Below are 23,009 nucleotides of genomic sequence, written 5' to 3'. Positions count from 1 at the left end.
CGTCCTCCAGGCATCATGTCTACCCCGGTGTCCCCTTCCCCCTCCCTCTCGCCACTGACTCTGGCCTCCCCCGCATCTGCAACCTCCCCCGGCGCCTCCCCCCTGCCTTCGCCCCTCTCCCCTCCACCCAGGGTGCCCGTGTTTCAGAGGAAAGGAGCGCTCAAACACAAGAGGATTGTCGAGGTGAAAGACCATCAGTTCACAGCACGCTTCTTCAAACAGCCCACCTTCTGCAGCCACTGCACCGACTTCATATGGTAACACACACACGCACACACACACACGCACACACTGCTGCACTCTCTTACACAAAACCACCCCAGCAGATCATAGCAGCCTCCTCAGGCGTCCCACCACTCAATCCGGTGCTGACTTTTTCCTCCTTTCACCAATTCCAGCTGCCTGCTGGAGATACTGCCCACACTGACCCGATGTGATCACACAACACCCATCTGCCCACACAACGCAGGAGTTTACTTTAGGAACTTCGTGTTGCTGTGTAATACACACATCCAGCCTCACACAATGAAAGAAAGTCAGCATGCACAAAAACAAAACTCTGTAAAGGCGATAAACTTTACGCCTAAATGGTTGTTTTTTTCACTCACAGTTGTAGTAAAAGCACAAAATGACACATTCTTCCATGGTGGAAGGGTTAGCCGGCGCTTTAGTTTAGTGTTATTATGACACTGCTGTAAATTTGGGGTGTATTCTCAGTAGACAAATCATAAAAGAGGGGTCAGAAATCATCCTAACTGTGAAATGAAATTGGATCAAAATGTCGACTTTTAATGTGGAGCCAAATTCAACCCATCCATCTCAAACCCAAGTCAAATCCACAGCATCTTGATTTATTTACCCTCGATAAGAACTTAAAGCCGTGGACTGTGTGTGGAAAAAAGCAGAGTCGCAACGAAAGACTATTATCACTTATTGTTCTTGCTAAGTAAAGCCATCTTTCAGGATTTTATAGTCTGCACAGTTTCATTGTTATAGCATTACCTAAAAAAATCCCCCTTAAGTAGCTGTAGTGGAGTAAATACCCAGTGCTTAAACATTTGCAGCTGACCTTTAGTGTGCAGACACACTGATATGTTTAATAGAAGATGTGATAAACAGACGCCACGCTGTGAGCCCGTTCTGTCCGGTGCAAGCTGCACTTCAGTGTGAGAGTCAGTGTGTGTGTGGACATATGGTCGGGATGCACCATATGCCCACGCGGGGCGTTAAATGTGCCAGCAGCCCCTGGGCATCTTTCTGGACTTCTCCCCAACTGGCTGCCGCCTTGGCGGGATCAGTGGTTCTTAATTCGGGGTGAAAACGTTCTTCCTTTTAAACAAGACGTCAGTGCAGCAGCCTTCACCTGGGTGTTCGAGGCCCCTGGGAGACTGCAGGATTAATTAAAGATCAAGACAAGATTGCTTTAATTTGTAGTTCTGAATGTGTTGTGTATGAATTTAAAGTGTAAAAAGTACACTAAATGGCTCGTAGCTTAGGTTGTCGCAATAGACTTTTGCATAAAATTGCACTATGGGGAAGTTAAAGGAAAACTAAAACAGTTTTTAAAGAAAATAAATCATTTAATGGCTCTTTTTGGGAAAAGTACTTAAATATATATTTATCAAATAGGATCAAAATCAATAATAAATGATTACTGATCTTTACTCTGAGAGATTGCTGATAGTTTTAAGCTGAATTTGTTATCTGAGGGCAAATATTTCCTGCTCTCCCACCAATCGGCCAGCTAACCAAACCAAATTCGCAGATAAAATAATCTTTTGTAAATTACATTATCTCCACCGAAAAGTTACGCTCACACCGCAGGTCACTGCACATCGAGCTAACAGCGTGGTAATATATGTTAGTGGATGGATGAAAATGGGAGAAAGTCTTCTTGGACCTGTTCACTGACAGCAGTGGGACAACGAGGCATAAGAACCCAGTTGTATACAAAATATATGAGGTGTAAAAATAAAAAAAAACAACCATTTTCAACCATTTAGCAGTGGTTGGAGACCATATTTAACCCCCTTCCCCCTCATTGTTTTGCTACAGTTTGTGTAGGAGAGCTTCCTGGGTCCAGATGAGGCTTTCTTGAACGTCAAAAAGACTTTTCTCTTTTTAAAACGTATAAAACGCCTTTTATTTCCAGGGTATAATCATTTAAACCAGCTTTTTTTTAAAAGCATTTTACCAAACAGACTTTCCTAAGGGAGTCAGAAAATGTTAATGAATGTTTGTTTGTTTTTTTGTTTGGTTGGTTTTTTTAGTTGTCTTGATGACTTTCGTCACTTCAGGATTGGGTTTTGGGCAAAAGAACGACTTTGTTAAGGTTTAGCGATCAAAGCTACCTGCTTAGATTGTGAAAATATTCTAAGGACCTGTAGCGTTTTCTTCTGGAAACTAAAGAAAACCATGCCTTATTATTATTTTTTTAAACTATAGCATGTACATAATGTATAAAAGAGGAATTAATAAAATCTGTGGTAAATAAAATCTAACTCTGGATAACACATTTGTTTGAAGAGAAAGATGAAACTTGTGTTGGTTAAGTTAGAAACACAAACACATTTTTTTTAGTACACCACTCAAGGATCTCATTTTCAGTCTCCACATGCAGTAACTCTCATAACCACTAGAGGTTGAATATTATTATTATTTATTCCCAGCATGCAGAAATGATAAGTGGGGTAGTTTTTGTTTGTTTTGCTTTCTGAGTAGGTCAGTGTTAGTATATGTGCACACATTTTATCCCATTACAGACGATATAAGACATTATCACCTTTATACCAAAAAATATACATTTATTTTTCCCTACAATGTTTCTCTCGAAACTCCGGTTTCCTCCCACTGACCTGAAACATGCATGTTCGGCTAATTGGTAACTCTAAAACTGTCCCTAAATGAGACTGAGAGCGTGAGTGGCTGTGTGTCTCACACCAGCAGCTCCCGCCATGACCCGAGAAGGAAAAGATGCGTAAAGAAAATGGATGGATGGATTTCTTTAACTAACTGTTGACTTTAAGCAATGATTTTAAATGTTCCTGTGGTTAATATACAGCTCATGTGGAGCAGCATCCTGTCCAAATCCAGAAACATGCCTATAGGCTGTTGTTGGCCACTTTAACGTTCATGTCCTGCAGACTTTTACAGTTCTTTACTTTGTAATTTAAATTCAAGCTTCTCTGCATCTCAGAACTGTAATTTCTCTGAAGGCGCTGTGGAGGCCCCAAACACAGACTGACAGCCAGGAAGCTGACATGAGCTTCTAAATAAACCTTTATTTAATTCAAACAAACTGAAGGTCCTGCATACCGAGAAGTCACAAACGGGTTCAAACCTTAACGGGAGCAGAAATAAAACCTGACGTGGCGATGAACGTGCGAGATAAACAACAAAGATTTGACACAGAGCAGAGGAAGCCGGTGGAGTTTTTTTTTACACTCAGGAAAGGAGAACGATGCAGTAATTAGCAAAATAGAACTAAACGGGAGAGTGAAGAGTAAAATTCACCTGGAAAAAGAAAAGAGACTGACCCTAGAAGGAAAACAAGGATGCAAAAGCCATAAAAAGCAAACAAAGAGAATCCTAACCAAACCCAACACAGAAACATAAAATTATACACATGCAAATAACAAGAAAATAACACTGAATTAAAAAATGACAACTCAAACATCTAGACATAAATACAATTATAAAACCAAAATATATTCTTAAAAAGAAACAACATTTTACTGATCAAACTCCACACAGTAACACAGCTGTTTTCTCCCCATGTGTGAGGGGATTTGAAGAATTTATTATGATAAAAAACAAACTAACTAATATTTTATATAGCTAAAACAATCAGTCAATAATCTGTTATCCAGTTGACTGAGAATTGGTGGTTATTGTTAATATTTTAAGCACTTGTGAAATAATTTATCTATATATTCCACCTGATAAACACTGAGTGGAGATAAATCAATGATGACAATAAATTTAATATTACAATGAGCTTCATGTCAACAAACCATTCAAAAATGTCCTGATTTGAACTCAACATATCAGTAATGATGATGTCTGACCCACTGACTGCTGTCTCCTAAAATAATAGATCTCCTTATCTTTTAAATATATTTTAATGTAAACATTGTTTTAAGTCCCTGACCTTTAAAGGAGCAGATGTATATTTATTAGGTACACTCATGCACGGAGGGCACAGGCTGATATTTCCTTTTACCTTCATATGTTTTAACTTTTTTTTTTCTGTCTGTTATTAAACACAAAGTGCAGGACACTAAATTAATTCGTCTCCTGGGGATTCTGTCCAAATCCAACTCTGGTTGTCTGATGCTCTCTGCTGGTCAAAACACAGAACTGCGCCCTGCTCAGGGCTGCAGACCGAGACTGCTGCTGAATGCTGATCAAGGATCAGATTACCCTCCGCAGCCTCATCTTTAATTATTACTCGGCCAGATGGTGAACTGATTGTAGATCAGTGATTATGGTCAGTTTCCTATGAACTCCGGGGCCTCTCCAGGAGATGATTGTAGAGGAGCTCTCAGCGGTGTCTCAATTGTCTGACTTTCTAAAGCTCCTAATCAAACTAGATTCACACCAGGCAAGCTGCTGAATGGACACTTTAGTCAATCAATGGCTTTAATTATTCAATTAAAGCTCTAAGGAGACACTGGGAACCAGCCAGCACTGCAACTTCAGAAACAGAGGAATTAAATTTGTTTTTGTGTGGCTTTTAAATGAAAGACACTCAAACTTCACACGTAATGACTTTGTTTATCAAGTTTCTAGTCTCTTCCACAGCGAGTGGTGTTTTTTAATATAGAGGTTGTTTTTAACTGGGAGGAAATGATACCCCAGCACTTTGTCTCTGAAGCAAAATATTTCACCTTGAATTGGAGGCGGAGGGTTGTTGTTGTGTCTTAATCTGTGTGACTTTCTCATTCAGGGGCATCGGGAAGCAGGGATTCCAGTGTCAAGGTAGAGATAAAGCCGCTGTTATTTTCTTTTCCTGCAGTATTAATAGTAGTAATCTTCTTGGATGTGTTTCTCTGCAAAAAAAAAAAAAAAAACATTAAATTTTGAGGCTCATCTCCTCTGTTTTTCTCCAGTTTGCAGTTTTGTTGTCCATAAAAGATGTCACGAGTTTGTAACCTTCACGTGTCCCGGATCTGTGACTGCCCCTCGACCCGATGTAAGCACGCGTGTCAGTGTACATTTCCAATTATTTATTTATTTGTTTTTTAAGTCTCCGCTCTTCCATCTCTGCCAAAAACGTACAGCACGCCGTCATCTGCATATCCAGCCGTCTGCTCTTCGCTGGTGGCACGAGTGCGTGACTCATCCGTCAAGCCGTGCATCCTTCAGCCTCGTCTCGTCTGTGACGTCTGAGCTCGTGTCGCGTCGTTCTACAAGAGATCCGGGGAGTTTCAGATAGCGAGGGGGGGGAGTGGAGCGATAAGAGGGGAAGGCGCTCGGTCCTCCCGCGTGTGGCATCTCGAGGATATTAGGAAGATTTGTCTTTTCCTCAGGAGAAGCAGGGTGACAGTGTTTTAAATAGCAACGGCGGAGGGAGTACAGTTTGGGAGAGGGTGGGGTGTGAAACGTGGTCAGAGGGAGATAAGAATGATTCATTCCTTCGACTACAGTAAATATACACTCCTGGGTGCAGCGAACATCCTCTCCCACTGGAAAAATCTAATTGGCTCGTTCAAGGATGTCCTGTCTCAGTAATCATACACCTCACGCGTGTTCAGTGTTGTGTTTTTTTTTTTTTTTCAATGGTGTGATTTCTCAGCTTAGTTTGATGTTTTATTTCAGGACCTGAAGAGTCGACACACATTTAAGGTCCACACGTACTCCAGTCCCACGTTCTGCGATCACTGTGGCTCGCTGCTGTACGGCCTCATACACCAGGGCATGAGATGCACCAGTGAGTTTCGCCTCCCACCGTATTAGTCCGCAGCGCACAAGTTGCTAGGCCACATTAATCAAGTTGCAGGTCCAAAGATCAGCGCGCAAAGAAAGAATTACCAAGCCTGCCTCTACACACACACACACGAGAATTAAACAAATTAAAGAGTGAGCGTGCACTTAAAGAGGTGGGCAGTCACGGATGCAGCAGCCAAGGAGACGCTTTGAATACTCGCTGAATGGCGTACATCCTACATTCCCGCACCAGCCCACTGTTTGTCCTGCAAATTGGCACGTTTTTTTTTTTTCTATAAATACATTACAAAAAACTTGCTAAAGCTGTTCCAAATAAATTTAGCTTTGTGGCTCAGTTTACAATAAAGGTTTACAGTGTGTTAAATGTATTGCAGAGAGTCAGATGAGGCGATTGGAGGAGGCAGCTACTCCTCATGAACAGATAAACTGAGAGAATGAGCTCTCGTGTGAGATAACGATGTCAATATTTTACCTGCTGGCAGAAAAAGATTACTTGTTCCTGTCATTACCGGATGTGAGCTGCGTGTGCACGAAATGTGCCCGAATGCGCTGCCCTTCCCCCCCGTGTTTAACTGTATAAATATTTTAAATTTAGATACGCTGTAGCCAGATGAGCTGCTGGGTCTTTGGATAAGTCTCAGGTGCTTCTCTGACGCTTCAGATGCACAGACTTTCCTTGGTGGAAAACAAGGCTTTTCACTTTAAATAAAAAAGGGGGATGTTCTTGTAAAAACAGAGCAAGTGGCCAACAGGAAAACACAAAGTCACTATGGTGTTTGTGGGAAATAAAATATTTAAAATGCCTTTATTTTACCTGTGCAAGGCGACCAACCTGGTCCTCATTAGTCATTGACTATATTTTATATGATACCTTTGGTTTTCTCATGGACTCTGCTGGCAGGACAAATGTCTAACCTATAAAGACAAAAAGTGGCAAATAACAGGTTAGTCGGCATATTAATGTTAGTATATTGTTAAAAGTGGAAGTTATTTAAAAAAAATGTCAGATGCCATTTTTCTGATTATTTTTAAACAAGCTTTTTGTTTTTAAATGTAATGTCTCAAGCCAAATTTGATCAATTCAACCATTGTTTCATGAGTAGTACAGATAAATATTAAAAAATTTGGAACAAAAAGTCCAAAGATACTTTATGGCGTTATAGTTTTACAGCAGCAGCTGTCTTGATGTCTCCTCCAGGTCATCTGTGATCTGCATTAGGAACCAGGTCATACTGAGAAAAGACAAAAAACAACTTAAACTAAGATCTGAATATATTAATTTCACCCTGAAACTCCCTCTGTGTTCTTACATTCATTCCGGTCTCACTGTGAAGTGATTGGACACACGGGACTCCCTTCAGATTTAAGGCTTTATGTTTCTACCTGCAGCAAAGACATGGTGTTAATTTCCTGATTGAACTTTGAACTAAGAAGGAAATTAATGGATTTAATACAGATTTCCACCTGAAAAACATCCTTCTCTTATGATAGAAAACTTTAGATAGAAAGTAGGAGCTCAATAAAACAATTCTAGTGTTTTATTGTGTATTAATTATTTGTATTTGTATTTTGGGCTCTTATGCTTATCTGGGTTTCGGCTTGTGTATGTTTGTGCGATGAGGTTGTGACATGAACGTCCATCGGAGGTGTGAGTCCAGCGTCCCCAGCCTCTGTGGTCAGGATCACACAGAGAAGAGAGGAAGGATCCATCTGACCATCAGAGGAGATAAGGAGGACATCTACGTTACAGGTGGGACAACCTTCTGGATCGGCAGAGGGCTAGTTTCAGTAAGAAAAATATTTATTTTTCCTCCTGTTTTGATTGCTTTTCTATTTCCCCTTCAGTGCGGGAGGCTCGCAACCTGATGCCCATGGATCCAAACGGTTTATCAGACCCATATGTAAAACTAAAACTGATTCCGGACCCAAAGAGCCACAGCAAACAGAAAACTAAGACCATCCGATCAACACTCAATCCCGTCTGGAATGAGAGCTTCACCTTGTGAGTCCTTGTGAAATTTATACCAAGTTATAAAAGTACCAAAGCTCTGGCCAAACATATAAAAAATATTGAAGGTGAACTAAAATATCCAAGAAGCTGTGATTATTCAATCCCCACAGTGGTTTCTGTTGATCAGAATATTCTAACTTTTAAAGGAACATTTTTAAAAGGGAAAACTGGTAAAGTCCGAATTTTTACTTGTCAGAACTTTATATATTTTTTGATAAAGTAGGAAAATGTTACTTTTAGAGAAAATGTATGGTTGTTTTACACTTGGAGCTGCATTCATAGTGAGGCTTCAGCAAACTGAAGTAATCAGCTTGATCACTGACCACTGAAAAACTCAAATTGTTCGATGTCTTTTACATAAATATCAGGCGGAGTGTCCCCAGTGAGTCAGTATTTCTTGTGTTCGTCTCTGCAGCTCTGTGCGTGGGAACCAGTGGGACAGGCGTCTGTCGGTGGAGGTGTGGGACTGGGACCGGACGTCCAGGAACGACTTCATGGGAGCGCTCTCCTTTGGCGTCAGTGAGATCTTCAGGCGTCCCATCAGCGGTTGGTTTAAGCTCCTGGCGCAGGATGAGGGAGAGTACTACAACATTCCTGTGCCGGACCCAGACCTGCAGGTAGGAGCGAGTCTGCAGAACGCCACAGGAAAAAAAGTATGATGAAGTTTGTTTGTCTTCAAGCTCTGGCAGAACCTTTATTAGCTGGTGTCAGAGTTTTCGAGAAAGAAATATGGAGGATATAAGCTGGTGCTGTGACTAATAATTAGATCAATTATGTGGCGTGCCCACCCTTCTCTGTGACTGCCTGCATCTGGCAGGGTGCAGGATTGTTCTACCTGACTGGAGTCCAAACAGGGGGGTAAGATGGGGGGGGGGCTGGTCAAACTGTTTATGGTGTCAGTTTCTCTGTATATATTGAGTCCAGTCATTCATCTGTCAACCATTCTGTTGGTATTCTCCAGGAGCCTCAGCCAGATGTTACAGCACCCTGTCTGCCCCAGGCCATACCTGTTCCGCTCCCAGAGCCGTTCCCTATGGCCCTGTCCCCAACCCCGATCCCATCCTGTCTGCCCATGCACGCTCCGGGTCCTGGCAAAGTCAAAGTGAGCATCCTCGACTTCAACTTCCTCATGGTGCTGGGCAAAGGCAGCTTTGGAAAGGTGAGGACGGCAGGCCGGGGGTGGGTGGGTGAAATGTCACTTTCTCCGCACACAGTCGGCACCTCTGATCCAGCAGCTGTAGTCGGCATCAAAGAGGCTGAAAACAACGAGATTTATTTCTGGCTTTAAAGAATTTCCTCTGTGGTCATGACCTTCAAGTGGCCATTCATTCAAAGCTCCGGGGGAATAGCAAAGCTGAACTTCAATGAAAAATTTATTTTTTTTTATTTTTTATTTTTTTACTAGCAGACTCATTACTTCTTCTTTTGCCAAAAGATTCCCTTAACCCATAGTGGTTAAATTTTTTCCTGTGTCTGTGTGTGAGTGTGTGTTCTTGTGTTTGTCTGTCACCAAAATATCTCATATGCCATTGGATGGATTTTAATTAAAAATATTCACTAGATGAGTCAAACCAACTTAACTTGGCCGCCAGATAATTGAACTTAAAAAGCATAAAAGTGGCTATAAATCCGTCAGTTTTATAGATACTGAGCTAAGATTTGATGTGGTAGTAGCTGAGAGTCATTCACAACACACACACATAATGTTTTTTTAAGGATTGACTAAAACTATACAACTTCTCATCATGAGATCTGAGTTAAAAACAGGCGTGAAACTCTGGCGGACGATATGCGTTTCTTCAAAAAACGCTAGATTTCTTTTATAAGCTTGGGCTGTTTTTTTTTATCCCACCTGCCCCCCCCCNGCTCCTGGAGGTGCTCATTTCAAGGGATACTCTGCTCTCCTTTATTTTTTTTAATTCCCCAGCAGATAAAGAATAATGAAGACGGGGTGGGGTGGGTGGGTTGAGTCCTCCTTCCTTCTGTGAAATCCCCTTGTGTTGTTTCATAACTATCAGAGGAGAGTCCTCAAAGGACAGGAGAAATAGACTCAACTTACGTAAGATGTGAGGAAGGGAAAAAAAAAAAAAGGAGAGATGGACCCTGGGGCTGCTGAGTGAAGGGAAGTGAGAATAAAACTGACAGAGACAGAGAGAAACCATGGAGGATTACTGAGCTCCAGAAAGTGACAAAACGATTGAATGAAAATGGGATCGCAGCGGCGGAAATGAGGGGGGGAAGGTACATGTTGCTGGGATTCGTAGAGGTCTGATGGGTTATGAGTGCAATTTTTCCGTGAGTTGGTATGAAATCATGAGCAGGAGACACAATCACAGAGAACCGCCGGGTTTCTCTCAATGACCGGCGGTTCATCAGCACCGTCGGCGGCGGCGGCGCGCACACAATCTCCTCCAGGAGCCCATTTTCTGCAGTCACATTGATTTATAAAATATGAAAAAAAAGTGTAATTTTCTCTACTATTCAGCACTATTTGAAAGTAAAATGAGATTCTTTATCTTCAATAGCCAGGAACCATCAGAGTGCAGCGCTGCGGGCCGGCAGGACAATTTTCAGCAGTGTTGCTGTCAGCACATTGCGGTGGTCTCCACCGAGCCTTCGCACGGAAACCCGGCCGCCGCGGCTCTGAACGGCGAGCGTTAGAGCCTCATTAGCAGTCAGAGCTGCCCCACAAGCAGGAGGCTTTCACACAACGTATTCAAATGTGTTTTTAATGTCTGATAATAACCTGAGAGCTGCTTTTTTTCTTTTTTTTTTCCTTGAACGGCGTTAACGTTTCGGGGAAATTACAGACTCGGATCTGCTGTGATTAAACGTTACGTTCGGCTGTTTGATCGTCTCGTAGTAACAGAGATAAATGTGTTTTTGTCCTTGTGAAGAGACAAGTTTCTCTTTTTCCTATTTGCATTCATTTACACATTTAATGTGTTTTTGAGAGCATGACACAATATTTATCTCACAACTGCCTTGACACATTTGAGTCTCAACAGTCTGCTGATAAGAAAGTTAAAAAAAAGGTTTTTAAAAAGGAAGAAGGAAGCAAATCCTTTTTATTTTTTAAGAAAGCTTTTTTTAAAAATTAGCTAAACCGCTTTTGGTGAGCAACACAGCTTCTAAACAGGTTTTTTATCCTGTCAGTAGTTTTGTTTTTTAAATTAAATTAAATTTAATTTATTTATTCACCTTTTTAGGGCTTCGAGCTCTTCCTCTGCTGTTGGGATCCATTCAAAGATTGTTAATGTTCAGGTTGGAAAACTTGAAATGTTGCAGTAAAACTTTCATCTCGTATTCTCCTGTGTTTGTCTGATTTGAATTTCTTTGAGGCATGTTTTATATCTTTTAGTAAAAAACTAAACAGAATCTATTCCTCTTTGTGCCGCCGGCTGCAGCGAAAATCATGTTGAATCAATATTTGTGCTCGATAGCTGGAGAGAATTTCATTTTTTACTCCAAACATAAAAAGCTGGATTTTTTTTTTTTATTATTATTATTTTTTCAGCTCCCACAACAAGTTTCCAAATCGCATAAAGTACTTTGCAAATGTAAAATTTGGTGTTAACAACTCAAGAAGCTTTTTCCTCTGCTGTTTGCATAAAGATTGAATTTGTGCAGCTGCACGTTAGAACAGCGCATTATTGCTGCAGTTTTGGATAAATCTTCCTGAGAGCCTCTTATATTCAGAAAGGGGGTTTTAATTTGCTGTTAAAGTTTGCATTTCTTTTTGTTTCAGACCTGAAGTTTTACTCCACAGCTCCTATCAGCCACCGTTTCCTAACGACACAAACGTTTTTTTTAGCCTTCTCCTACTTTGCGAGCATCAATTATTTTCTTTTCGTCCAGGACTCTGAGCAGAGGAGCCTGCAGCTGTTTGTTGTTGGGACGAGGTTTAAGGAGCATTTATAAAAGTCTGACCTGGCCTTGTGTGATAATGGCTGCGGACAATCCAAAGCCTTTAACACCGGAGAAATCAATGTCTCTAGCCTTGGTGGAGGCCAAAACTAATAAACAGCCTAATGTTGAGGAGAATTTTTCATCTCTCAGTTCATTGTTATTACCTCTCGAGAATCAAATAATCTTTTAGACTTATCTACTTACAGGAGAAGAAATTGCGTTCAGACTTCTGCATGCGGTGAAAGCCTAATTTCCGTCCCCCCCTTCCAAAAATAAGTATTTGTGTTTGTCTGTGCGCGTGTCGTTTGACAAAGTGTCTCATGAACCACTGGAGGAATTTTAATGAAACTTTCAGAAACTAATCGTTGGATGTGAAGCTACAGCTGATTAGCTTTTTCGAGAATTCAGTCATTTTTACAGATGCTGACCTAAGATTTGGCGTGGTGTTGCCATTAACTGTTCGCAGTCAGCTCTGTCCGTTTGTTGGCAAAATATCTCATGAGCCACAACATAGTTTAACGAAGCCTTGAGGAAATATTAAATGGGTGTACCTCTACAATTAACGTTTGGAGCTAACCCAACTCGAGATGACCGCCGCAGCTAACTGAACGTAGAAAACACAAATTTAACTATAATCCAGTCAGTTTTACGCATATAAAACTAAAATTTGGTATGGTAGTAGGTGAGAGTCATCTCACATCTTGCGACATTGCACATAAGATTTTATTTTTTTATCATTAATCGACTTAACATGATCTTACTTTTAAATTTTATCGTTATATGCCCTCGTATAACAATGCTTGGCTTTTAATCTGTACTGTATTAGTGGGTCAGAAACTCTTTGGTTTGCTGAAAGGGAAGAACTAGTTTCCTCCCAACTAGACGAGGGCTGAATAATAAATCACAAGTTTATTGTCACCAGAGTATCAGTGAGTGCATTATCAGTGTCACAAAGGGCTGCTCAGACTTCAGTAAACCGTAAACTAGTGGTCTCCAATCGTGGTCCTGGAGGGCCACCATCCTGCAGGTTTTACTTGTCCCTCTGCTCCAACACACCTGATTTGAATCAATGGGTGATTAACAGGCTTCTGCAGAACATGAAGAGGTGAATTAACCACTGAATCAGGTGTGTTGAAGCAGGGAAACAATGAAAACATGCAGGATGGTGGCCCTCGAGGACCAGGATTGGACACCCCTGCTGTAGGCCATTATATTTCAGGTATAATGTATTCATGTTCTGCTTGCTAATAATGTATTTGGTCAAGCCAACAGACGCCTACTTAAACGTGATGACGGGAGTAAAAGTGAGGACTGAGCAAAACGCCACTTTATCGCAATATTTAGCATAGACATCACAGTTTTTTTTTAATATTGTGCAGCCCTGAATTAGATGTTTGCCACTTATTTCACGATAACCTAAAAAAAAAACCTCTCAGAACCGCCTGTAGCGATGCGTTAAAACGTGAGCATAAGTCTGGTTTTACTTTGCCGGTAAAGACGTGAGCCACCACCCGCGCTTGTTTGACGCACCAAGTGCTGCCACCTCAAACTTGTGGTAATGCTTGAAAAAAGTGAATTTGCTTTTTTTCTGTCCATCACGCTTCCTGTATTTTATGTCAGGCAGTCGGTGCAGTATATTGCTTCTGGATCAGTGCGGCTGAAAAACCGTGCAGCAGCTGCTTTCATCGTTCCCGGCAGACGTGCTGCTCAGGTAACCGTCTCTGTCTCTGTCTGTGTCTGCTCAGGTGCTGCTGGCAGAGGAGCGAGGCAGCGAGCGTCTGTTTGCCATAAAAGTACTGAAGAAAGACGTGCTCTTCCAGGACGAGGACACGGAGAGCGCCTTGGTGGAGAGGAGGGTTCTGGCACTCCCCTCCCGCCCTCACTTCCTCACGTCGCTCTATTCAGCCTTCCAGACTGAGGTGTGTGAAACAAAAACACAGGTCCTAAATAAATCGTAAACAGTGTGGGACATTTTTGGGGGTGTTAAGGAGCTGTTCTGGTGGCTGTTTGGAACATTTTATTTGTGTGTGAAGACTGAAATAGAATTCACATGAATGTTTTCCTGTTTTTTTTTGTTTGTTTTGTGTTCAGTTTTTGAAATCTACCGCACACTTTGTGCTGTTTTAGCTGTTTGTATATCAAAATGTTTGGCTCATTCATTTCAAGATATATAACTTTATTTACAAAAAATTCTCTATGGAAATACACTGACATCTCAATTCAGTCTGCTTCAGCATGTTGGCTCTGTTTTTGTTTTCTTATACAACTTTTAGCTACCATTCTGCTACTTTTAGCTTTTAACTAGCCTTTTGCTGCTTTTTGCTACTTTCTGACAGCCTTTTGCCACGTTTAGCTTGTCGCTACCTTTTGCCAATTTTAGCTAACCTTTTGCTACATTTAGTCTTTAGCTAGTGTTTTGATGCTTTTAACTTGCCGTAGCATTTAGCTATGTTTGGATCTTGGTTTGGATTTAGCTTTTTTTGTAGCTTTCAGCTAGTTTTTAGGTCTTTTTAGCTTTTTGTTCTGCTTTTTTTAGTTTTAACACTTCAGTTTCAGCTTCTTCAGCGAACTTCAACATTCAGCATTTCTCTAGTTGCTTCTGCTTTCGTTATCAGGTCCCTTTTCCTGAGTTGTGAATTTTAACAGCGTGTTTTATTTTGAACCAGAGTTGATCTGTAGCGAGTTGGTGTGTGTGTGTGTGTTTTGTTTCTGCAGGACCGTCTGTATTATGTGATGGAATACGTCAACGGAGGAGACCTGATGTTTCACATTCAGCAAGTCGGGAAGTTCAAAGAGCCTCACGCCGCGTACGGAGGCAGATAAAGCCGAGCTTTGATCACCGCCTTCATCTACAAAAGTCTCATATCCCGTCTGCCTTTTATCCTCCGATCCATTTACATGCACAGTCATCTCTTTGTTCATTACACCTGGTGACTCATAAAAAGTCATCAACTCGAGTACCAGCCCTCTTCTCTTTCCTGTAACTTTCTCCTCATTCTAATCTCATCTTTTCATCGGTTTTCCCTGCTCCCCCCCCTTCCCCCTTTTAGCTGTTCATCTAATCAATAATCCTTGAACATTCATCTAAAACTAATTCTTACCCTGCTCCACGTTTTCATTTCTCTTTCTTCATTTTTCTTTCTTTCATCTATTTTGGTTGCTCTCCACTTTCATCACCCTCTCGAGCTCTCCTTCTCGTCTCATCATCATCTTTTGAGTTAGCGAAAAAAAAAAAACCTTGGTCAATTTTCTGAAAGATAAAACAACCAGCGGTGAGATTTCCTCCCCCTCCTCCTCCTCCCCCCTGTTCCCTTTTAGGTTTTACGCAGCAGAGATAGCTGTTGGACTCTTCTTCCTCCACAGCAAAGGCATCATCTACAGGTAGAGATCTTCGCAACGGTCTGGGCGTCAGCGCCGAACGCCGACGCGGCTCAGATTAATCACGCCTTTTGTAGCTAATGATTAATAAAGATGTTATCTGTCAGGATGATTAATGCACGTGTAATTTATCTCCCTCTTTCTCAGAGATCTGAAGCTGGATAATGTGCTGCTTGACAGCGAGGGCCACATAAAGATAGCTGACTTCGGGATGTGCAAGGAGGGCATGTTGGAGGGCGACGCCACGCGCACGTTCTGCGGCACGCCTGACTACATCGCCCCCGAGGTACTCTGACCTCTGAACTCGTCCTCCGGTCCACAATCACTCCTGGAACATCCCCTGTTTGTTTCTTAGAGCCACCCTTTTCCTCTCATTGCACCTCTCTGCTCGACTTTTTTTATTATTTGACAAATTGCAGCTCCTCTCGTCTGCTCTGTCCTCTCTGACCTTGTCGGCATTTTAAAATAATTAACCTCACATATTTTCAATTAGCAGCCGTGTGCGCCTGTGCCATTATGGAGTTGCATAGAAACGGTGTTGTCCTTCAGAGACCTTGTGATTCTGGTTTTACTGTTCTTCCTCTGCAGCTGACAACTTAAAATCGGTTAAAATTAAAGACCTAGTGCTCCTCAGAGAAATGCATATCACCCGCCGCCTTTCATGCCAGGGTTGTAGACTAAGATCATCTCATGCTAAGATGGCGTTTTAGCCATTTTTGTCAAACATTAAACATAATATTATACACAATTTCATGTAATATTGTGAAATTACTCAGCTACTATCACAGCAAATTTTAGCTCAATATCTGTGAATTTGACTGAGTTAGAGCCATTTTTGTGTTGGTTCATATTTATTAGTTGAGGTGATTGACTTCAAAGGTTAATCAGTTGTAGATGTAAGTCAAGTCAAGTCACGTTTAATTATATAGCACTTTAAAAACCGGTTTATAAGTTAATAAAAGAATCTTGAAATCTATACGATAAAAGACAGGTAGCCAATGTAAAGAGGCCAGTGTTGGCCTTATATGGTCAAGCTTCCTGGTTCCTGTACGAAGCCGTGCCGCTGCAGTCTGGATCATTTGAAGTCGCTGCATCTGTGATTTATCCATGCGACTATATAAAGAATTACAATAATCCAAACGAGCAGTAATAAAGGCATGGATCAGTCCTTTAAAGTCCTTGAAACAAAAGTAAGATTTAACTTTAGCTAAAATCCGCAGATGGTAAAAACTTGATTTAACGACATGTACATCTGATGATTACTCTCTGAGAGTTTTATTGAAATCCAATCAGCGGTTTATGACATATTTTGGTAACAGCCAAACAGGGTTGACTTTTGATGCTGAAGTTTTGAACAAAGATCTCATACAGTGAGCAGCACTATGGGTTGTGAATGACTCTCAGCTAGAACTACGCCCAATTTGAGCACAAAATTAACTGAACTGTAGCCATTTTTAAAGTCGGTTGGCCATGGCAGCCATCTTTAATTGGGTTGTAGATTTTAATCAATCAATATTTTCTGAACGAATCATTAAAATCTGTCTAGTTGCACATGAGATGTTTTGCCAACAGACAGAGTTGACAGCAAATAGTTAATGTCAAAATTCAAACAAAGATGGTGTGTTTTAGGGGTCAGTCTCAGCTACTACCACACCAAAGTTTAGGTCAACATCAGCAAAATTAACTGAGTTTTATCCATTTCTCTGCTTTGTGAAGTCAGCCGTCTGTGGCGGCCATCTTTGATCAGGTTGACTCTAAAAGTTAATCAGTTGTAGATGTGTATTAAATGATTACTTTCTACAAGTTTTCTCCAAAGTTTATTTGATAGGGACAGACACACATTTACATAGACAAACTGAATGAAACAGCAGTCCCATGTTAGCATCATGGTGCAATAGCAACAGCTAATTCGCAGCACTTGTCCCTAGATGGGCTTTTTTAAAAAAAAAAAAAAAAAAAAAAAAATGAAAGTAAAATCATTTGAAATAACACAACATAATATATACAAACAGAGAAGTGTAAAGAAATTAAAAATGAGTACAGGTCTGTTTTTGACATAACCAGAGTTTTGTTTGATTTTTGAACATACTATAACTGGTTGCAGACTTTAAGTGAACAGGAAGTGAGTTCCAAGCTGCAGATCCTCTCACAGACAGTGCACTTTGAGCAAAAGTGGTTCTTCGAAAGGGGACCTTACAATTTCCCTCCAAAGCTGCTCTGGTAGCTCTACTATTGCCCTGCAGTCTCTGTATGCAATTGCTTAATGGTATTGGTTTTAATAAAATTTGCCCAGACGTTCATGATATTTTGCAAACAGACAGACATGAGCAAAAACATTATCGTTTGCCTTTTTGCTTTTTAGCGATAAAAGCATTCTGACTGCCACATTTAACCGTTTCCTTTTTTACATATTATAATTTTTACTGTTTTGCTCTCGTTAATTCTGACCTTTAAGGGATCTGTTTCACTGCAAGCGATAACGGACGAAATCCACGGTCCCTATCTGCTAAAAAGTTCCAATTCAATTTGAAATGAACACTCGGCTCGGCTGCCTCGGTTTGTCGAGTTAAGTGGGTGCCATTCAACGTTACAGCCGTTTAAGTGGAAGCAAAAAAAAAAAGAAACTCCTCTATGTTTTCCTTTTGCAGAGTTTCACACCAATCAAACAGTTTGCGTAATCTCTCTGTTTCACAGCCGAGGGTGTCCCCAGCTCACAGAAAGCCTTCAAACAACCACAGTTTCTTTCACATCCTTTTACGTGGTGATAATTCGCTGAAATAAGTCCCTCTGAAATATTTCCAACAAGAAGTCGGAAGTATTTTCATGTTGGGTTTTTAACTTTTGTTCTCGGTTTATGGACAGATGTCGAAATGAAATTTGTCTCCAGCTTTTTAACTTGATGTTCTCCGTCCACTGAGGACGTCAACATCTAGTTTTTACAGAATATGTAACTAACGGCTCCTAAACAGGGTCGTAAAATGCTTCTCATCTCAGGAATCTCTGAGAGATCCAGGCGACCCCAAAGGGATTTTGTCACATACTGAAATTGTTGTTTATTTTATGCTAAAATCACATTTTTTTTAACTTTACATAACGACTTTTTGAAGCACCACCCTCTACCCTGATGTGCTGTTTTTAAGATATGTATATTTTATTCAGGCAGCTGGGTAATTATGACTTTTTGTGGTGTTTTCCAAAAACAAATAAAAAAAATCTACGTCTTGTTTTGCCTTTTAGAAGCTCTGCAGTTTAGAAATAGTTTGTAAAATGTGTCTCGTTTCCTAAGAGTAGCTTCAGATCAGAAAGTATCTGACTTTTCAACAAACAAAATCTGTTTCAGTGCACCTGACTGGAGAAAATTTGAACACCTGTTTTAGGATTTTAAACTCAGAACGAGAAGAAGGACGTGAATGAAACGGAGCAGGACGGTGCTTGTATGACGCGAAGCTTACAGCGTGTTTGAAATGCGTCTGTGCGAATGAACAGAGGAAGGCGGCGCGTGTTTGGATGGCGGCCTTGTAATCGAGCGATCCAGAACAGAGAGACAGAGGGAGAACCCGACTGTTACGCTCATCTTTGATATTATAAACCTCACGATGGAGCCCTGCAGGTATTGACTCTCTTATATAAACACCCATTGATTCTGCTGCATCTACCATTTGGGAAGCGATACAATATGATTCCCCGGAGGGGGTGGGAATTGTTCACTCATGTCCCTCGTTCCTGTACACACACACACACACACACACACACCCACACACTCTTTGACACAAACAGAGAACAGGAACACACAGGCAGTTAAGCACAAATCATGTCTCAATGAAACATTTACGCTCCTCGCTGCTTTCTGTTTTCCCGCTCTGTCCTGCTGTTTCTGATAACTCCGAATCATTCTGCCTCCCCGACTCCGAAAACTCCGCTTCTCTTCTCTCTCTCTCCTCCGTCCTTGTCCCTTTATTTTTTTGTGTCCTTATCTCTGCCTGCCACTCCTCTCTGTGATCTCCTTACATTTCCTCTCCATCCTCTTCAGATTGTGGCGTATCAGCCGTATAATAAAGCGGTGGACTGGTGGTCTTATGGAGTTCTGCTGTATGAAATGCTGGCAGGACAGGTAACGCTCAGCACGCCGCTGTCGACACTTAAGCCTCCAGTGTTGTCAAATCCCTACAAGAAGTCTTTGAAAATAATAACTCATTATGCTTGACATTGCTTCTCCCTCCGGTTTCTTGTTCAACTTAAATTAAAATGTCTTTTTTTTTTTTCCTTAAAGCCGCCGTTTGATGGGATTGATGAGGAGGAGCTGTTTCAGTCCATCATGGAGCAGAGCGTCTCGTACCCAAAAAGTCTCTCTCGTGAAGCCGTTGCTATCTGCAAAGGAGTGAGTTCGTTTCTCCTCTCACATTTAACTTTTAAATCCCGTGGACACTTAAGGCACATTTATGTCAGAAAATGAAATGAAATTCTATTAGACACGTTAAAATAAACTCTGTTTCCGAGTGTCTCAGAAGGCCAAATGGATTGCACAGTACAGTGGTTTATATAGATCTTTAAATATCTTTTTAAATTTAAAGTTGTGCAACATATTTTACAGATGGATCACATTAGTGTTGTTTATCATTGCTTTAATAGTTTATCTATCTATGAACCTGTTGTGAAGGTAATTGTTGGTTCAGCTGAGTCCAAAATACATTTCTTCAATGGGACAGTAAATTATATTATATTTTATTGGATCCTATTATATCATATGGTGTTGCACTGTCTCGTACTGTAACTCTCCACACCGTTGACCACAACTGCTCAGCGTTTTTGGAATAACACTGACTTGTTTATGCAGTTTGGATTAGAAGATGGACTGCACGCCCAGATCTGTAATTTGCATTTGACGCCAGAGCCAGAAGCATTTTGTTCTTGACTAACCGCTGACAAATAAAACGAGAGAAGCAGCTGGCCTTGCCCTGGAGTTTGCAAAATTCCGGCGTGCAAAGCTCACTAATTAACACGTGATGGTAAAAAAATAAGCAAAAAAGAACTAAAGAATGATTATTTGTGCACTCGTGGAATCTCGTGTTTTGTTTTGTGGCCTCTGCTGTGAGTTGTTCAAGAAACTGATTTAGCAACTAATTTCTATGCATATTTTTCCAAAGTCACACTAAAAAAAACCCACAGGAGCACGACAACGCACCTCTGTCCAAAAGGTTTTCTCATCTGAATTTATTTAAGCAACATGTTTGTAAAAACAAACCTTCTGATTGTCTTAATTTTAAAAAAATGTTGTTTTCTGGAGCAAAATGTCAAACTACAGTTTCAATTCCAACAGCATCTGAGCTGAAAATTAAAAGTCCTATCAAACGTTTTGTTTGTGCTGCAGGTCAGATCCTTTTCAAATAATGTATTTTAAACTCCACAAAGAACAATATTTAAGTCCGATGCCTCCTAATGAGCTTATTCTCGTGGAATTCCATCAAACCACGAGGCTTTTGCAGGATTCACCGTCACCGCTGGGCGAGAAGCCCGACCCGATACCAGCACCATCTCCTTCATCTTCCTGCTTGACTGAAGTTTCTTTTTTTTCTGCTCCATGTTTCTTGTCTTTGATTATATATATATATATATATTCAAAGCTAAACATCAACTGTCAGTGTTGCACTGATCTATAGTTTTGTTTTGAGTTTCGTACTTGTTGTAAATTTTATTATCACTTGACAAAGCGGGGCTCACTGTTCCCTCCAGCATCTGGTCCTAATCCTAAAATGAGCTATAATACGCATTAAGTAGCTGCAGCTTTATAACGAGTAGACAAACATAAACTGTAATGAGGAAGTGATGCCTTCAAGCTTCAGAAAATGAGTTTATTTTTCTTAGCTATCCACAGTAAATTGGTTTTCTGTTACTAAGAATTAAATATAAAAGCCGAACAGATGTTTAAACTTGTTAGAAAACTAAAAATAATTGAATAATTGGATTTTTCAAAATGTTAAGCAGTGCCCTTAAATCTGAAAACAAAATCCAGATATTACATGTAAATGGAAGTTTAAATAGTCGAACGGCACATTTGGAACTGCGGCGGAGTTAACCCTGTTTGTTGACACGTTCCTCGTGTTTACGTCAGCTCCTGACGAAGCACCCGGCCAAGCGTCTGGGCGGAGGAGAGGACGCAGAACGGGACATCAGGGATCATCTGTTCTTCCGCTGGATCGACTGGGATCGTCTGGAGCGACTGGAGATTCAGCCGCCGTTCAAACCCAGAACTGTCAGTTTTTCTTCCTTTCTTTCTTTCCCTTCATCTGTCTTCCCTTTCTCCCACGTTGTCTCGTCGTTTTCATTTTCTCCTCTCTCCTTCTCCCGGTCGCTCCCTCTCACCTAATCATCACACTTTCTGCCTTTCATCACCTGAGCCGTTTCTGACGGGGCTCCGAGCCCTCGGCAGCAGAAAGTCCAGACATAACAGACAGGACCTTTGAACTCGGGGCTGTTTTTTACTCCTCCATATGCAAATGTATGTCATCATTAGCCTGCCACTCGCTAGTTTGCTGCCCTGCTTGCCAGTGATGAAGTATGCCAAGGGAGACCGGACTGAGCTCAGGGGTTAGAGGCCAAGCCCATTAGCCAAATGAGATTCGTGTCATCCAGCAGAACGGCTGTCATGGGGTGTTAAGGAGCTGGAGAAGATGTGTGACCAGCTTTCTTCTTAAAACTGTGTGGGTCCATAAAAAGCAAACAAGGTTGTGAGTAGGCAGAGATATCAGCGGTTCGGTTCTTTTTATATTTTTAAAAAAGGTGTAGGTGGAAAATAATCAAATGTTTTATGTGGGTGTGATCATATGCTCTAATCTCGGTAATGACTGTTTGTGCCCGTTTCTCCGTCAGGGTGGGAGGAAAGGCGAGAACTTCGACAAGTTCTTCACAGCCGCTCCGTCGGTCCTCACGCCGTCCGATCCCGACGTGCTCGCAGTCATCAACCAGGAGGATTTCCAGGGCTTCTCCTTCCTCAACCCAGAGTTTGCCCCCTCGCCTCTCACCGCTGTTTGAAAACGGCTCCCAGACGTCCTCCTCCAAATGTCTCGTTTTCTTCCAATTCTAGTTTTATAGCCGAGAATTTGAACTAGCAGCGTTTCACCTCTCACAACCGAATCCTGACGTTTACATGAAAATGCCCAGACCCTTTGGTATCCACACACCCCTTTTTGTCTTAAACATGTACTAATTACACGTGTGAGTCAACAGTGCAGAGGCGTAGCTATAAATTAGAGTTTTTATAAGATGTCTCTTAATATAAGAGTACTGTAGTATGAATGCATGCAGGTAGCCTTTTTAGTGCAGGATTATTCACAACTTTTTCCATGACTGTATTTGAAGCTGTTAGTTACCAGGGAAAATGTCTGTGTGAGGTCTCCACTCTGACTGCTGCTGCATAAAAAAAAACATTTTAGACTTTTAAAAAATATTTTGGAGTTAGTGTTTCCATCACGACAACCCCTAGCTCTCGATTGTGTCTCTCAAAAATAAATTTGTCTCACGCTGTGAGTTCTGACGGAACGACACTTTGACTGTGGAGCAAGCTGAGTGAGTAGATATGCGTTTTTTTTTTTTTTGTTTTATTTAAAACGTAGCTTCATTTTGTTTATTTAGTTATCTGACTGAAACCCTCCGACGGCTCTGGCCCGGCTCGACCTCTCAGCTTAACGTCATCACAGTGATGTCGTCTGACTCACTGAGACGCACAAACGACACAGTGGGCAGCAGCACCGCCTCCACCCACCGC

The 23,009-nt window shown here is 41.2% G+C and overlaps 1 protein-coding gene across 2 annotated transcripts in view; it reads left to right on the top strand.

Moving 5' to 3' along the window:
* Window positions 1-23,001, top strand: part of prkcg (protein kinase C, gamma) — a 43,324-nt gene extending 20,323 nt beyond the window's left edge. For both annotated transcript variants that reach the window (XM_037980169.1, XM_017415529.3), the window contains exons 2-17: window positions 11-257; window positions 4,949-4,980; window positions 5,112-5,194; window positions 5,821-5,932; window positions 7,571-7,699; window positions 7,795-7,951; window positions 8,376-8,577; window positions 8,922-9,119; window positions 13,615-13,788; window positions 14,585-14,676; window positions 15,188-15,250; window positions 15,395-15,533; window positions 19,278-19,358; window positions 19,518-19,625; window positions 21,357-21,497; window positions 22,115-23,001. In XM_037980169.1, the coding sequence (XP_037836097.1) occupies window positions 16-257; window positions 4,949-4,980; window positions 5,112-5,194; window positions 5,821-5,932; window positions 7,571-7,699; window positions 7,795-7,951; window positions 8,376-8,577; window positions 8,922-9,119; window positions 13,615-13,788; window positions 14,585-14,676; window positions 15,188-15,250; window positions 15,395-15,533; window positions 19,278-19,358; window positions 19,518-19,625; window positions 21,357-21,497; window positions 22,115-22,276 (2,115 nt within the window). In that variant the 5' untranslated portion in view covers window positions 11-15 and the 3' untranslated portion in view covers window positions 22,277-23,001. The remainder of the gene's footprint in view (window positions 1-10; window positions 258-4,948; window positions 4,981-5,111; window positions 5,195-5,820; window positions 5,933-7,570; window positions 7,700-7,794; window positions 7,952-8,375; window positions 8,578-8,921; window positions 9,120-13,614; window positions 13,789-14,584; window positions 14,677-15,187; window positions 15,251-15,394; window positions 15,534-19,277; window positions 19,359-19,517; window positions 19,626-21,356; window positions 21,498-22,114) is intronic.
* Window positions 23,002-23,009: the final 8 nt, after the last annotated feature.

This window comes from Kryptolebias marmoratus, linkage group LG16, assembly GCF_001649575.2.
Source record: "Kryptolebias marmoratus isolate JLee-2015 linkage group LG16, ASM164957v2, whole genome shotgun sequence".
Classification (NCBI taxonomy): Eukaryota; Metazoa; Chordata; class Actinopteri; order Cyprinodontiformes; family Rivulidae; genus Kryptolebias; species Kryptolebias marmoratus.
This window is presented reverse-complemented; position numbering and strand designations above follow the sequence as displayed.